The 15,897-nt window shown below is 45.0% G+C and overlaps 3 protein-coding genes across 3 annotated transcripts; 2 read left to right on the top strand and 1 right to left on the bottom strand.

The window, feature by feature from the left end:
• Positions 1-373: 373 nt before the first annotated feature.
• On the top strand, positions 374-4,985 carry LOC101756122 (AP2-like ethylene-responsive transcription factor BBM). Its single transcript, XM_004953043.2, has 9 exons — positions 374-791; positions 936-1,560; positions 2,258-2,340; positions 2,517-2,525; positions 2,636-2,724; positions 2,878-2,951; positions 3,040-3,090; positions 3,278-3,354; positions 3,867-4,985. Exons 1-9 carry the CDS (start codon positions 557-559, stop codon positions 4,655-4,657), a joined length of 2,034 nt encoding a protein of 677 aa, XP_004953100.1. The 5' UTR covers positions 374-556; the 3' UTR covers positions 4,658-4,985.
• A 3,496-nt stretch (positions 4,986-8,481) lies between these two features.
• LOC101756528 (protein TIC 20-I, chloroplastic) lies at positions 8,482-11,108 on the top strand. Its single transcript, XM_004953044.3, has 3 exons — positions 8,482-8,640; positions 8,741-8,924; positions 10,187-11,108. Exons 2-3 carry the CDS (start codon positions 8,759-8,761, stop codon positions 10,822-10,824), a joined length of 804 nt encoding a protein of 267 aa, XP_004953101.1. The 5' UTR covers positions 8,482-8,640; positions 8,741-8,758; the 3' UTR covers positions 10,825-11,108.
• A 606-nt stretch (positions 11,109-11,714) lies between these two features.
• On the bottom strand, positions 11,715-15,607 carry LOC101756940 (UDP-rhamnose/UDP-galactose transporter 6). Its single transcript, XM_004953045.2, has 6 exons — positions 15,403-15,607; positions 14,283-14,469; positions 13,950-14,134; positions 13,669-13,869; positions 13,080-13,241; positions 11,715-12,315 (listed from the first exon to the last, which is right to left on the bottom strand). Exons 2-6 carry the CDS (start codon positions 14,410-14,412, stop codon positions 11,986-11,988), a joined length of 1,008 nt encoding a protein of 335 aa, XP_004953102.1. The 5' UTR covers positions 14,413-14,469; positions 15,403-15,607; the 3' UTR covers positions 11,715-11,985.
• Between the last annotated feature and the right edge of the window lie 290 nt (positions 15,608-15,897).

The following is a 15,897-nucleotide window of genomic DNA, read 5'->3' on the forward strand; positions in this document are numbered from 1 at the left end:
AAAGAAAAACTTTTGGTCCACTTGATAAAGAAATGGGCCTTGTGCTTAAGAGAGAATAGTTAAACCATGCAATCGCCTAATAGTATGCATCTTTGACATTCTAGAACTAGCATTTCTGGTTGGTAAAGCAAATTGCACTCAGATAATCTCCATGTGCTCTCCCAGCTGCCTCACTATATTTTCTTTTTTACTTGAGTGTACTACTAGGAATACATTTTTAGTTAAAAAACCCCTACAAGATCTTATGTGTCTTTTTCCTTGACCTGTTTAATCCTTAATTAAGAAGCAAAAAAAAATGGACTACTACACTCTGCTACCTCTTATAAATACAGACCCATGTACAACACTTTCACCTCCTCTCAGGTGGCCAGGATATTTTTCTGGCCTCTTCCTGCCCTCTTCACATTGATCCAAAATGTAGTGCTGCCCCTGAAAAGATATACCTCCCTCCCCCTATCAGCTTCCAAGTCCCACCTTTCATCCTCCTCCCTCCTCGCCAATGCTATCACCGCTCTGATCACACACAAACCTAACCCTCACTGTTCTACCCCCCTAGATGGCTTCCGCCAACAACTGGTTGGGCTTCTCGCTCTCGGGCCAGGACAACCCGCAGGCTAATCAGGATAGCTCGCCTGCTGCCGCCGGCATCGACATCTCCGGCGCCACCGACTTCTACGGCCTGCCGACGCAGCAGGGCTCCGACGGGCATCTCGGCGTGCCGGGCCTGCGGGACGATCACGCTTCCTATGGCATCATGGAGGCCTTCAACAGGAGCCAGCAAGAAACACAAGGTGAGGAGCGAGGCTGCATCGTCGACGACCTGCAGTTTCTGATCTCTTTCTCGTCTTTAATTTGTATCGTATGGTGCACACTACTATTCCATGGTTTCTCTTTTTCCACTGTTTTCTTGATATTTGATGTGGGCGCGCCAACAGATTGGAACATGAGAGGTCTGGACTACAACGGCGGCGCCTCGGAGCTCTCGATGCTCGTCGGGTCGAGCGGCGGCAAGAGGGCCGTGGAGGACGGCGAGCCCAAGCTCGAGGACTTCCTCGGCGGCAACTCGTTCGTCTCCGAGCAAGACCAATCCGGCGGCTACCTCTTCTCCGGGGTCCCGATGGCCAGCAGCACCAACAGCAACAGCGGGAGCAACACCATGGAGCTCTCCATGATCAAGACCTGGCTCCGGAACAACCAGGTGCCCCAGCCGCAGCCGCCGGCTCCGCACCAGGCGGCGCCGCAGCCCGAGGAGATGAGCACCGACGCCAGCGCGAGCAGCTTCGGCTGCTCGGATTCGCTGGGGAGGAACGGCACGGTGGCGGCGGGGAGCTCGCAGAGCCTGGCGCTGTCGATGAGCACGGGGCCCCAGCACCTTCCCATGGTCGTGGCCGGCGGCGGAGGCGGCGCCAGTGGAGCGGCGGCCTCGGAGAGCACGTCGTCGGAGAACAAGCGGGCGAGTGGCGCCATGGATTCGCCCAGCAGCGGCGCGATAGAAGCCGTCCCGAGGAAGTCCATCGACACGTTTGGGCAAAGGACCTCTATATACCGAGGTGTAACGAGGTTAGAACATTGATTAGTTTGTGTCTTCGATACATATTGTTCTTCTTCTTTGTTCATTTCTAATTGGTCTAGTAGCACCCTGCAGTTAGTTAGAAAATAACAATGATGGCCTTGTCGAGCGCGATCGATCCATCGAGAACATGAACTATCATCAGATCTATGCTAGCTAGCAAATATTAATAATGCAATCTCTCGAGGCAGCGGCCACGCTATTTTGCTTTTGCTCTAGTAGCTCATATGATACTTGAGAAATAAGGTGATTAATTTAGAAGTAGGCTCTTTGTTTACTAGGAAGCACACTCTTTTTCTTTTTACCAAGGAAGTGTATGGGATATCGAAATAGTTTTTTCATATGATGTGATCACGGTTCACGACAGCTATATATGCCATTGATCACTTAGGTGGTTGTGAAGTGCACATGTATGTACAGCCTCATTGACTAATAATCATGAACCGGTTAACCGATTGAATTGGTTGTTCACTTGTTCTAGAGTGCATGATTAGTGTTGCTTTTACTCCGTTAAGTTCGCCAATGAACATCGAAAGCTATATATTTGCAATTGCAATGCAAAGTGTTCTATAGACCTATTTACGGCGATAAAAACAAATGTGTTTTGAATGTACTATATGGATTGATCTGAATTTTATTGTTTGTTACTTTGTTTATTTATGCTATTTATATTTGGTTTGTGCACAGACATAGATGGACAGGGCGTTATGAGGCTCATCTCTGGGATAATAGTTGTAGAAGAGAAGGGCAGAGTCGCAAGGGTAGGCAAGGTAATGAATCGAAATATGTATCCATAATCACTTTTGCCCTCCATGGCACTAGAAAATATACAGTATATATATGTACACCTTGAGCTACTGATAAAACATTGCGTCTTCTTCTGTTCCATCAACTTAACATTCTGGCTTCACATGTTGCCTACGGGAATGACATCAACAATGTGCAGTTTATCTTGGTATGCATTAACCTTATAAGCTCTTGCCCTTGCATTTAATTTACTCCATTGTATAGATCTTTCCATTTTAATGATTGCACCTTGTCATGGTATTTATGTACACTTATTAGGTGGCTATGACAAGGAGGACAAGGCAGCAAGGGCTTATGATTTGGCAGCTCTCAAGTATTGGGGCACTACTACAACAACTAATTTCCCAGTAAGCAAACTTCTAATACATAACTTTTTCTGTGAACGCTTCTAACAAAGCATCGCTATTTGTTCTATTTTCCTTTAAAATCTTGTGTTAATCAATGTGTGCGCTTCTTGAATGAACTAGTTATTTTTGTTTCACCAATATTTATTGTTGCAGATAAGTAACTACGAGAAAGAGCTAGAGGAAATGAAACATATGACTAGACAGGAATACATCGCGTACCTAAGAAGGTAGTATTTGATGCTTATTTCACGTTTCAATGTGTAAATCTTGATTGGATGATTCAGCTAACTGTAATATGATTCAATACAAATACAGGAATAGCAGCGGATTTTCTCGTGGGGCATCAAAGTATCGAGGAGTAACTAGGTAACTCAATCGCCTATACGTACAACATAATGCGCACTCTGAAGATGGTATATATATATAGAGAGAGAGAGTTAACACAATATTATTAGAGTTTTATTCAAAAAATAAAATTAATTTTTATCAGCGATGAGCAGCTGCACAATCTCTTATTTCCGATCTTGTACTGAAATAATATTTCATCAAGCAGACACCATCAGCATGGGAGATGGCAAGCAAGGATAGGGAGAGTTGCAGGAAACAAGGATCTCTACTTGGGCACATTCAGTAAGCTTACTTTCCTTTTCTTCCCTTTTGTTTTGTTCGGGAACTCATCAGTGAGCTAATACTTATTAGGTACCCATGACAACCAATTTGCTCGTTTAATGAAGATTCTTAAGACTAGCTAATGACTACGCATAGTGTTATATCCCCAAGATCTAAGTCATCGACCCGTACTTGTTTAGTCAAATTTCTTGAAATCTTCGTCTCGTAGAACTGAAGATTAGATATTCTATATGTTGCCCTATGGGGGCATAAAATAGTAATCGCCGCATTAACTATGCCCCTAATGTACCTTTCCAAGTTTTTGTCTCAAAGTTGTCTGAGAAAATCGGGGCATGGGGTCAAAGGGCCGAGTAGAAAACCCTAGTGCTTTGAATCACGCAGTTTGCACCCTGCATGCATGCATGCAATATGCAACGACACATATAGCTAGCTGCTCTGCTCTGCTAGGACCTGCATCGGGAAACAACCCTAATCATGCATCCTAATCGCCGTGCACATTCCCTCGTACGTAGGCACCGAGGAGGAGGCGGCGGAGGCCTACGACATCGCCGCCATCAAGTTCCGCGGGCTCAACGCCGTCACCAACTTCGACATGAGCCGCTACGACGTGAAGAGCATCCTCGAGAGCAGCACGCTGCCTGTCGGCGGCGCGGCCAGGCGCCTCAAGGACGCCGTGGACCACGTGGAGGCCGGCGCCACCATCTGGCGCGCCGACATGGACGCCGGCGTGATCTCGCAGCTGGCCGACGCCGGGATGGGCGCCTACGCGTCGTACGGCCACCACGGCTGGCCGACCATCGCGTTTCAGCAGCCTTCGCCGCTCACCGTGCACTACCCGTACGGCCAGCCGTCCCGCGGGTGGTGCAAGCCCGAGCAGGACGCCGCCGTGGCCGCCGCCGCGCACAGCCTGCAGGACCTGCAGCAGCTGCACCTCGGCAGCGCCGCCCACAACTTCTTCCAGGCGTCGTCGAGCTCGACGGTCTACAACGGCGGCGGCGCCAGCGCTGCCGGGTACCAGGGCCTCGGTGGCGGCGGCGGCGGCTCCTTCCTGATGCCGTCGAGCACCGTCGTGGCAGACCAGGGCCACAGCAGCACGGCCAACCAGGGGAGCACCTGCAGCTACGGGGACGACCAGGATGGGAAGCTCATCGGGTACGACGCCATGGCGGCCGCCGGCGGGGACCCGTACGCCGCCGCGAGGAGCGGGTACCAGTTCTCGCAGGGCTCGGGATCCACGGTGAGCATCGCGAGGGCGAACGGGTACTCCAACAACTGGAGCTCTCCTTTCAACGGCATGGGGTGATGAGACGATGGAAGAAGAAAGAAGAAGAGGGCAGGGGCCTAGTGGCTAGTGATAGGGGATTAGCTAGCAGAGAATCAAGTCTAGGTTAGAGTCTTATCGTTGCTGTGTTTTCGACGTACTCAGGTTTCTGGTTCTGCACAATTAACCCGTGCATGCACGCGAAAGGTGCTGCCTCTCTGGAAGCTGGTAATGGCAGGTCAGGGTAAGTAAAGTTAGCGTTGTAAGTTTACCCTGACGTGCTGTTAGTTTTGGGTAGTTTCAGAAGGTCCAACCAGTTGATCTCTTCAAAGACTCAATCTTCATCATGCTATGAAAATAACTTCTTCAATTTTTTTTTGTGGTCACAGTTGCTTTAATTTTATTTTCCTCTATCTGTAGTTACCGAGGATCATTTCCATGCAACGAAATATAAACTGACAGTGACAGGGTTATCGTGCTAAGAGACAGCAACTGCAGCGTGCGTGTGTGTTCTGCCAAATGGTGGCAGAGATGAGAAGAGAAGTTGATCGATTGCATGCATGCTAGTAGTAAGCAATTCAATAGAATAAGAATAAGAATTGAACTGAGGACAAGTCAAGGCTAGGGAAAGAATCAACAACCAGCGGCCGCACCAACGTATATCAGTTGAACTTGTCTGTCGTTCGTAAAACATTGCCGTGAGGGGAACTGAACTTCAGGTAAGATTGCCATCGCTATACACCATCACCGCATCCATGCCACCTTGAGGGGAGGCATGGCAGCCACCACTGCCGCACGGGCCGCACGCCCGCACCCAAGCACGGGTCATGCTCGACAACGAATTGAAACCTTCTACGTTAGCAGTGTCAGGTCTTTATACACTGTGGCCCTACGTTGATCATGTGAGTTTGTACGTAACTTAGCAATCACTACGCTGTAGCTCCAGTGTACACGCCTGATGAATACATTTACCGGCGTTATATACATCTGGTCGCGCCGTTTCATGGTTGTGCCCTATATAGGGTGTTGCAAACTTGCAATAGCCTTTTCTTGTTTTTGTCCCGTATGTAGCCTCTGAAGACAACATACTTGCATTTATTTTTCTTCTACTACTAGCCAATTAAACCGGTGTAGCATGGGCTAGCAATTTTTCGAAGGCAATATGATGTTTCAGTTCAGACCAAATATAATTCTTTGTTATAAAGTTAACATGTATGGATTGCTATTGTACATGGTTTATTTACATAGCAGCACGTATCATGCATGCATACTTATCTCTTTTTGCGAAAATTAGTATTTTGTATATTAATATGACAGAGTGAGTAATGCTGAAGCATTTAGAGAAATGGGTAATTTAGATGCGTATTTAAGGGTTACTTTAGTTATTTTTATAATGGCAAAGATGTGTAATTAAATGCAAATTTAGAGGTTTACTTTAATTATTACGGATAATGAAATAGACAAGGAATTTGAAGCAAATCGAATCTAATAGCTATTGTTGTCAATAATGATTGAGCTCGGAATTGATGGTAAGATGTTTTATTTTTGTGCGTGAATTTCTAGAATCTATCTCTTTCTAGCATGCCTTGTGATGAGTTCTGACAATTAACACAATCTCTAATTAGTAATAGTACTTGTCGCGACGGCAATGCTTTCTAATCCCTCGTGACACCAGATTACTCGATGTGGTTTCAGTAAAAGTAACTTAACAACACTAACATTTAATTTTGTTAATGTTGAACTATAGAAGCCATATCTTATTTTCTTAGAATAGATGAAAGCAAACATGTATTAAAAAACATGACATGAAAAATGTCATCTATATGGTTCAAATAATCGAGAAAGGATAACCTTTTCCATTAAGAATCGGATGCGTGGCTGAAGGTTCCTAATATCAATAAATTGGGAGGATTAGATTCAAAATGTTATCATAAAAGGGTCTCAAATAACAAAAAAATCATAAGAAACGATCGGAATGATTTATATTCAAAATAATTTCAGATTGTATTACCAAACTGCCCTCGAGGTTGCACGGCTGCAAGGGCTAGCTAGACCAAAAACTCGTGGCTCGCTAGCTCGGTCGACTCGGCTCGTTGGTGGCTTGACTCGGTTCGTTGGGAATTCTTCACGAGCTGAGCTAGCTTACGAGCTCAAGCACAGGCCTAGTAGCGAAACAACTTGGCCTGGCCAACCAATTGCTGAGGGCTTCTTTGGTAGGATTCCAGCTTCGCCTTCTCCTGCGGCTCTAGTAAAGTCTTATCAAACAGTTTGGTCAAAAACGGCTCCAACCTAGAGCACAAGAGGAGCCGGAGCTGTTTTATATAGAGAAGCCGGAGGAAAAAAGTAGCTCCTTCAGCTCCTCCCCATTTTAGACGCAGCTGGAACCCTACCAAACCCTGAGGTCCCAACGGTCGACTGCCCAACATCCATCCGTTCGTGTTTGACATGACGAGAGCCTCTAAAGCAGCTGGGACCCACATGTATAAAATAGTACTGGCCTTTTTCTTCTCCGTCCGTTTCATCCGTAGCCAAAGTCCCCTCTTCCTTCTTTCGTCGAGGGCACATGCATGAGGAAATCCCCGATCCAATCTCTCTCTTCTAATTTCTAAACCAAATCGTCTATTGCTGGGATGGCCGTAGCTGCTTTGTCAGATGGGTCCACATCGCCAGTGACTATGGCACGCGACGCGAGGTGCGGTTGTGTTGAGCTCACCAAGTTCGCCCACGCCTGCATTCCACCCCAAGGACATGGCAAAGGGAACAACGCTCCATTGCGTGACACCACGACAAGCGACCCAAAATCTTGAGGCCTTTTGTGCTACGGTCCAAGTCAAGCTAAGCACACCGCTGGTGTCACCGCCGAAACCGGCTCGCGTCGTCGAGATGACAGTCACACCTGTATTGCCCAAGCGCAGTGAACGGTTAACGAACCATAGTCTCTCCCATATCGCTGCAGCCAAGCGTGGCGAAGTCCTTATGATAGAAGCGTTTTGGAATGATGGAAGGGGACAAGCATACAAGAAGCTACATGGGTCAACACTCAAGACGACGCACTTCAAGGCCATCGAGGAGTTGTTCCCATGCAATGCAGGCAGCTCGGAGACGGCGATCGACCGTCACCATGGCCTGATGAGAGACTATTCTGTGGGTGTGTTTTGGTTGATAGCTCTCGTGTAATAAGTATGTAATGGGGTTTGTTTGGTGCCGGCTCTCTTGCCGTGCGTTGTATTGTTTGAAACTTCTACCTCTAATACAAAGATACACAACTCTCCTATGTATTCGAGAAAAAAAAATCATGATCCTTCTTCCCAGATCTAGCTTCCCTAGCAGTTTAATTGCTCGGATCTGGCGAAATTGGAGTGATGAAGTGCCGGAGCAGGCCCCTGCATGAAGAACAACGATGGTGATGTGGTTGGTGGCATGCTACGCTGGAGCAGACCAAGCTTCAGTATGCCGCTGCATGGCTGCAACATCGTGCCCTGCCCAAGGCTCCAACTTCGTGCCATTGCTCATCGTGCCCTCTCTTCAGCAGCAACTCAAGCCTCGCCCACCTCGCCTCAGCACCCTGGAGAAGCTCCCTACTCTCGCCGACGTCATATTTACCGAGCTAGCTCACGAGCTAAACGGGCCAGCTCGTGCTGCAAACGAGCCGAGCCGAGCCTGACTTCCAACTCGTTAAGATAACGAGCCGAGCCTGACTTCCAACTCGTTAAGATAACGAGCCGAGCCGAGCTAGCTCGTTGTCGTAGCGAGCCAAAACGAGCCTAGCCGGCTCGATATCCACCCCCTGCACCCACCCATGAACCGACCGGCAGACCGGTTTGTGTCGGTTCAACCGAACCGCGTTCACGAACCAGTCTCCAGGAAATCCCCCAGGCGGCTTTCTTGGCCTCTGCCCCAATCCAGAGGACTCCACCTTCCCTTCCGCCGCAACCCGCCTTTCTTCCTCCTCCCATCGTCGTCCTCGTCCCCTCCTGGGCTAGCGCGGAGCGGGGATCCATCCGGATTCGATTCTCCTTTTGCTGGTAAGGAAGTCCTACCCTGCTTGGGCGCATTGTTCTTGGGGCCGAATTTATTTTCCAATTTGTTCGTGGGTTTTAACTGAAACCTAATGCTCCTCGTCAGGTCCGCCGCTCGCACGCGATGTTTCCCTGTCACGGTGTGGCTACTGCGAATCCTCAGCTGCTTGGTGCTCCTGCCGCGAGCCGGTATGGTTCTCCCGCGAGGCCGTCTTTGCGTGCTAGACCGGCTTTTCTGAGCCTGCGGGATCCTGCATTTCGTCGTGAGCAGAAATCCTTCGCTTTGAGAGGTAAAAATTCACTTTATTTTCTTCTTTATGGGAAATTTTACTGGTGTGAATGAATGCTGTTTATGCAAGCACTTCGCATTGAGGCGGTTATCCGCTACTGGACAGCATTGCCTGAATTATTACGTGGATATGCTTGGGGGTACTGGGTAACTATGCTGTGCTTATTGGCTTATAGCTCTATCTCAAGTTCTCGATTAGCAAGACCGTTATCCTTTCTTAATATAGTTTTAGTTTTGTGGGAAGAATTGCTGTAGTTTGACATTACCTCTGAAGCTCTATCGCGGAACTTTTGACTGCCTTTATTTTGAGATATCTTAGCTTTACTGTATTAGTTCCTCCAGACCAATTTGTTAGCATTTGTTTCTTTTAGAAAATGGAAAGTTGCGTGATCAAAGGAGTAAATTGATAAATTAATTTCAAGTTCTATATGCTTCCCTGGCAGAATTTAGTTGATTGATTTTTTTTAGATTAGTGAACTGTAGAAAGTAATTTATAGGATGCAAGGGGATGTTATGCATGCTTGTCTTATAACTCTGAAAAACCCAATGTGTTTAATTAGTAATTACTTGTATTATTTGTTTTTCCAAAGACAAAGGGAGTTTAGAATTTCAATGTACAAAATACGTCAGTGACAGCAAAAGTTTGCTACTGTTCGGTGTGCACTTCATGACAGTACGCCATTGAGGCATCTTATCTTTAACAATGCATGAAGTTGTTATCCATGTGGAGGCAGCACTAAATTAAGATTCCAGTCCAGTTCAGTTAAAAGTTGGTATTTTATGCTGAAGGTACAGACATGGATAAAATCTGGTGTTCAGGTCCTCGTATCGATAATATACACAAAGTTACAGACTAACAATTCATATCGACTTTATTGTGATGAGTACCACAGGTCGTTCTTGGGCAGATCCTATTATGAAATCCTGCTTCTTTTGCAAGTTTGCAACTATCAGTCATTGTGAATCCTGAATACTCTTTCAAGTTATAATGAGTAGTTACTTACTTTTCTCTAATTGATTTAGTAGGTTGTTTTTTTTTGTCTCTAATTGATTGAGTAGTTTCTTAGTTGTCTCCAATTGATTGAGGAGTTACTTGTTTCTTGATTGAGTAGTTTCTTGTCTCTAATTGATTCATCCTTTCTGCTTAAGTTACTTATCTCAATTTAAGGTGAATTATCTCAAAATGTAAGCCTTCTTCCTGTGCCAATGACGATGTTGGAATTCTTATTGATCTTCATATGACAATAAATTTCTTCCTTTCAGCTGGTGCGGATTTTCACCGTCATGTTCTATCTTCATCCTTTGCAAAGTACGATACCATCAAGGGCATCAAGCCACTGCTGCCATCCCCCAAATTGCATCCAAGAACTCAAGTTGGTTGTCAAGCATCTTTATCATCATTCAGCTATCCTGAGTTATCTTCCAAACCTAAATGGTGGTGGAGATCCCTAGCATGTGTACCCTATCTTCTGCCACTGCACAACATGTGGGGACACGCAGATGCCATCTATCAGCTTCATCCATACTTGCAAAGATTTAGCCTGCTTTATGCCTTCATTGATACAATGGCTCTACTCCCTGGGTGGCTTTTTCTGGTGATCTTCATGACCATATACTTCTTTGTCGTGAGGCGGAAGTGGTCGCCGCACTTCTTGCGGTTTCACATCATATTGGCTATCCTGCTCGACACAGGCTCACAAGCTCTGGCCACTGCGATCAACTGGAGTCCAAGCATAGTTTTCCAGGGTAAGCCAATGGCATATTTCTGGATGACAATGGCCTTCATTCAGATCTTCACGGTTGTCGAGTGCATGAGGTGTGCACTTTCAGGGGTGTATCCAAATGTTCCATTTATATCTCACACGGCGTTCATCCATTCAGATCTTAACCTGTTCAGGTAGTTGATCAGTGCGAAGTGCATTTTTTGGAATTAAGAGGTGCTGAATGAGGCTGGTGAGTAAGAGCTTTGAACGTGCTAGGTAGTTTGGAAAAAAAAAAGGACTACACAGAGAGTGTAATTGTTACTCTTCACTGCATGAGAGAATGTAACTGTTACTCTTCACTGTATTGTTGCCAGTGCTGTTAACTGCATGTCTCTGAGAGTGTGATTGTCACTCTTCACTGCATTGTTGCCAGTGCTGTTAACTGGAGGTCCCTGGGAGTGTGATCGTTACTCTTCGCTGCATTGTTGCCAGTGCTGTTAACTGCATTTCTCTGGATTTATTAAGCTTGAGTGGCATCAGACTTCGTGCCTTTATTCTTCCTTCCGTCCACTTCGACGGTAAGTGCTGAAATTTAAACGGATGGATGCATATCGATTGACTTGTGCGGTGATATTTATTCTACATATTCCAATCATATGATGTTTCAGTCGAGCTATTATTTCAGTTTCGTTAAGCATGTAATGGTTTTATGCTTGCAGCTCCTTGAATCTTGATGCGCCCAGTCATTACAAGTTTACAACCTGAATGGTTTTATTGTTCTGAATTGTTTAGACGATGGGGCACCGCTGCGGAACATTAGGAAACGGACCTGGCCCGGCCACTGCTGTTGTGATGCGCCATGAGCGTAGGCTGCGTAGCAGAGGACGCCGGTGGCTCAGCTCCTGACCATCCGCCTTGCAGCCGGGCAAGCTCCTCGCGGCACCTCCAAAAACACTACCGGTGCGCCAGCCCGAACAGAGATGGTAAAGCGCCGCCGTCAGATTGCTTCACGCGGCGAGCTGCGGCAGAACCACGGCCATCACCATCAGTATTCCGTGCAGCTGACTTGCAACAGGCACTTCTCCATGTAATAGGAACAGGAATACCACAAATATACTGAATTTGCCAGATGGAGAGTGAAAGTACGCAATCACCGAATGACTATTACAAAACAAGTATCTGCCAGCTTAGATGTTGACATATTCGCTGCAAAAGTATAGCCTTGGGCTTTTTTGCCCAGGTACCCTCTTTCTGCTATGGCCTACAATTCTATAGAAACGTATTCCTACAAACGTATAGAAAGAATAAATAAGGTCTATCGATGCTCAAGATGCACTCGATGGCTTTGCTGTTCTCATTTCAGACCTTCTGATCGAGCTCGGACTGCGAGGACAGTATCCCGTGCTTCTGAGTTTTCTCGCTTGGTGTCGAGTAAACCTGGCGCTCTTTCCCTCCAGGTTTCGATGATGCATTCCCATACCAAATCATGCCGATCACAGCCAGAAGCATGCCTAGGGCGACGTGGAAATTGAGGCCCTCTTTCCCAAAGAAAAGGAAGCCCAAGGTCAACACAAGAATCGTTTTCATGTGGCCTAGAACTTGGAATGAGACGGCTGTGAATCTTCCGATGCATATGAATTGACTTAGGTTGGTCCCAACAGCAATTATGCATGACAACACGATGAAGAACTGAAAAATTCAAACATGACAAGGGAATTAGAATGTCTTACTCAGGTTGGTCAAGCCAACACCAAAGAGAAAAATTATTGCATCAAGCACAAGAACTATTATGATTCAAATCATATACCACAAGCTCATCTCAGTGGATTGTGTTGATGGTTAAAAAAATACTGTAGAAGTCGAAAACAGAATATTTCCTACATGTCTAAGAACCATCAATATGAAGCAATGTGCTATTTCTTATGGTCAAGCTAACTACTACCAGTATCGAACACCCTGAATATTACTTTGGAGACACAAGGCTCCAAGTCATCTTCAATATTGCGGTAACCCCAATGCCAGACATCATTACTTAGTCTTGGCACCAAACCCACTGCAGTGTTCATTGCTCCAAGCTACACTAATCACATAATGATCCTGAAAACCTAGCTCAGATGGAATCATTGACAAGTATGAATTTCTCCCTCCAATCGCAAAAAGAATGATGTTTTTGGGACAAATGCAGTCTAACTTTATTTAGATTGGACACAAAGAAACGATATCTTGCATTGAAAATATCTTTGATAGCACTATAACCTTGAAAATATGTGGTTTTATAAGTATACGATGAAAGTTGTGCTCAAACATGTGATTCTGGACCAGGTCCCAAAAAAAAAACTGAGTGGATATACAGTGCCAAACTAGCTGAACTGAAATAGATGGGCTGCTCATGGAACAGTTTTGCAAAGATAGAAACAAAAGTGTGAAACTAATTCAGAATATGCATCACATACCGTAACTATTGATGTGTAATTAAAAGTATCAACTCTTTTGTTGGTCAGCCAGAAGTCCACAAAAGGCCCCAATACCAACAATGATGCTGCCTGACCTGGAGCAGTATGACCTAAGAGGTTGAATGAGCCAAGCGAGTACTTTCGCTGAAGGTGATGAACATACTGCAGCACAGAAGAGGAGATCAAATACATTAAAGTGATAATATAACATAATAGGCTGTTGTGAAAGTGAAAAAAGGTGCACACAGCCCACACAAAGTTAAATGAAACTTGATCAGGTCGAAAAGGTTGAAGTTTATTTAGTTATTACTAAACTTCTCTTTGAACTTAACAAGGCCCAAAGATTCTTCTGCTAGCTAGACCTCCATGAATGGAGAGGAAATTCAGACTTCAGTATAAGTCACCAGCAAGTTTGAAAATTCCATACACAATACTTTTTTAGAAATTATAAAATTGAAACTGCTAAGTTAGAAGCCATCAAGCCAAGCTATACAAATAAGGGTTAAAGCAGGATCGCTATCATTAGGAAAAATGGATTACACAGGTATATGCATATCGAAGGACAGGTTATAACATCAAGAATACTCACATGCTGTTGTAGTGCTGTGCTCCAAACAGCTATTGCTGCAGCTAATAACCCTTGAGAGTTCACACTAACATCAGTGACAGTACATACAGCAACGCCAACCAGGACAAGTACTATACTTAGTTTTGTATCTCTTGAGTAACGGACTTTATCCAATAGGATTTCCAGAAAGCATAAGACTGGAATGATACACAACTTCGCAATCTGAAAAAAGCAAGGCACATAGTTTATTATACACAATTTTTCAATCCAACACTGATAAAATACCAAAGTTACGTTGTCACCTGATAGAATCCGACAGAGTTCCACATCAAACTAACATTCATCCCAACAATGGATAGGTTTGCAAAAAAGACAAATTTTACTAGTTCTGGTAATGGCAAATAGGATGGTTGAATATATCCCAGCCATTTCATCACTAACGTCATCAATGTTGTGGTTGCAAAATGAAGTCCAGTCAATGTTGTAGCTGTACAAGCAAACAGTAGAAAACAACATCAGTACAAGACATCTGAAAGATTTGCTTCATAATCATCATATTCTAATTCTAGATAGAAGTGATAACACACATGGAAAATGCGAATTAGGATTACAGTACAGCACTGTCAGTGTCTTACCGAAACTAAAACCATGTGTTGCCATTAAGGCTTTGTTGACCATGATGATACCAACTGATGTTACAACATTGAACATCCATGCTCCGGCATCTAATGCTGCTTTTCTCTCCGCCTTGCTTCCTGGTGCCATACCTTCTTGACATGTAGAGTCCAACCCAATTTTCTAAGTATCAGATCCACAATCCACCTTCCACACGAATTGCAATTTAAAGTCAGTTTGACAACATGCTGACATTTGCACTCATAAATGAACAGGTGGCATCAAATACAATGAAATACATGAAAACTATGGACTTAACAGAACTTCTCCATAAATTAGGGCCTGTTTGGCAACCAAGTGTTAAAGTTTAACACCCGTCACATCGGATGTTTGGATGCTAATTAAGAGTATTAAATATAGGCTAATTACAAAACTAATTGCATAGATGGAGTGTAATTCGCGAGACGAATCTATTAAGCCTAATTAGTCCATGATTTGACAATGTGGTGCTACAGTAACCATTTGCTAATGATGGATTAATTAGGCTTAATAGATTCGTCTCGCGAATTAGCACAGGGTTCTGCAATTAGTTTTATAATTAGCTCATATTTAGTTCTTCTAATTAGCATCCGAACATCCGATGTGACACTGTTAAAGTTTAACACCTCGTATCCAAACACCCCCTTAGTGAATGCAAAAAGGGAAATTTTAAAGAACACACTCAAAGAATTACAGAAATACACGTAATGTGTAAGTATCAAGCAGTGAGGATCAGAGATGATAGGAGAAACATCATCAAATTACTAGACAAGCTTAACAAATGGTATCGATAGATATCAGTGCCAACTATCCATAAACACCCCGCTATCTGCTCTTGCTAGATCTGCAATTTTATAGCCTTTGAAAACTAACGGCATGTTGATGAATCGGAGTAGCAGCGTGGAGGCATGGGGTTCAGTTGAACCCAGGGGCAGACCAAGTATCAGAAATGGGTGCACACATGTACACCTTCGAAAAGAAAATCGTACTTAGTAGGTATAATACCTGTAATTGGGTCCAGATCCGAATACAAACAGGTTTAGGGGATCGGGGCGCTCCGTTTCCAACAGCAGAAAGAGAAGAGAGGGGGGGCGGGCATACCTGGTTGGTGCTCGTCGGCGGCGAAGAGCCCGGCGAGGACGTGCTGAAGGGCGTCACCGCTCGCACCGTCGGCGCCGACGCGCCGCCAGGAAAGGAAGGCCACGAGAGAGGGAGGGAGGGGGAGGGAGAGGAGGAGTGATTCCGTGATTGGGTGAACGCGCTCGGGCGTCGGCGTCTCGGTAGATCTCTGCAATCGCTAGGCCGGACCTACGCGGCTACGCCTACGGATGCTAAGTTCTACTGTAATTATTTATTTCGGATTATATCCGACCGCCAAAAATTAATAAAATAAAGGAAAAAATTTATTTTTCATCGCTAATGGCATTCCGTCCCTCATGTTTCATTTATGCGAATCAACCCCTTAACTAAATAAATTGGTGCATTTATTATCCCTACATTAGTTTAATCATGGTTTAGTATGATATAACGGTGGTTTATGCCGTAATCATTTGACTGGTCATTAATAACTATTTAGCAATGTGATAGGCTGAGTTG

This window comes from Setaria italica, chromosome I, assembly GCF_000263155.2.
Source record: "Setaria italica strain Yugu1 chromosome I, Setaria_italica_v2.0, whole genome shotgun sequence".
Lineage (NCBI taxonomy): Eukaryota > Viridiplantae > Streptophyta > Magnoliopsida > Poales > Poaceae > Setaria > Setaria italica.

Excerpts from the sequence above, each read along its gene's own strand:
- LOC101756122 (XM_004953043.2), top strand. The coding sequence starts at position 557 with ATGGCTTCCGCCAACAACTGGTTGGGCTTCTCGCTCTCGGGCCAGGAC. Across the intron at positions 2,725-2,877 it reads CTACAACAACTAATTTCCCA|ATAAGTAACTACGAGAAAGA; the intron begins GTAAGCAAACTT and ends TTATTGTTGCAG. Across the intron at positions 2,952-3,039 it reads TACATCGCGTACCTAAGAAG|GAATAGCAGCGGATTTTCTC; the intron begins GTAGTATTTGAT and ends ATACAAATACAG.
- LOC101756528 (XM_004953044.3), top strand. The coding sequence starts at position 8,759 with ATGTTTCCCTGTCACGGTGTGGCTACTGCGAATCCTCAGCTGCTTGGT. Across the intron at positions 8,925-10,186 it reads GAAATCCTTCGCTTTGAGAG|CTGGTGCGGATTTTCACCGT; the intron begins GTAAAAATTCAC and ends TCTTCCTTTCAG.
- LOC101756940 (XM_004953045.2), bottom strand. The coding sequence starts at position 14,412 with ATGGCACCAGGAAGCAAGGCGGAGAGAAAAGCAGCATTAGATGCCGGA. Across the intron at positions 14,135-14,282 it reads AACACATGGTTTTAGTTTCG|CTACAACATTGACTGGACTT; the intron begins GTAAGACACTGA and ends TTGCTTGTACAG. Across the intron at positions 12,316-13,079 it reads ATTACACATCAATAGTTACG|TTCTTCATCGTGTTGTCATG; the intron begins GTATGTGATGCA and ends TGAATTTTTCAG.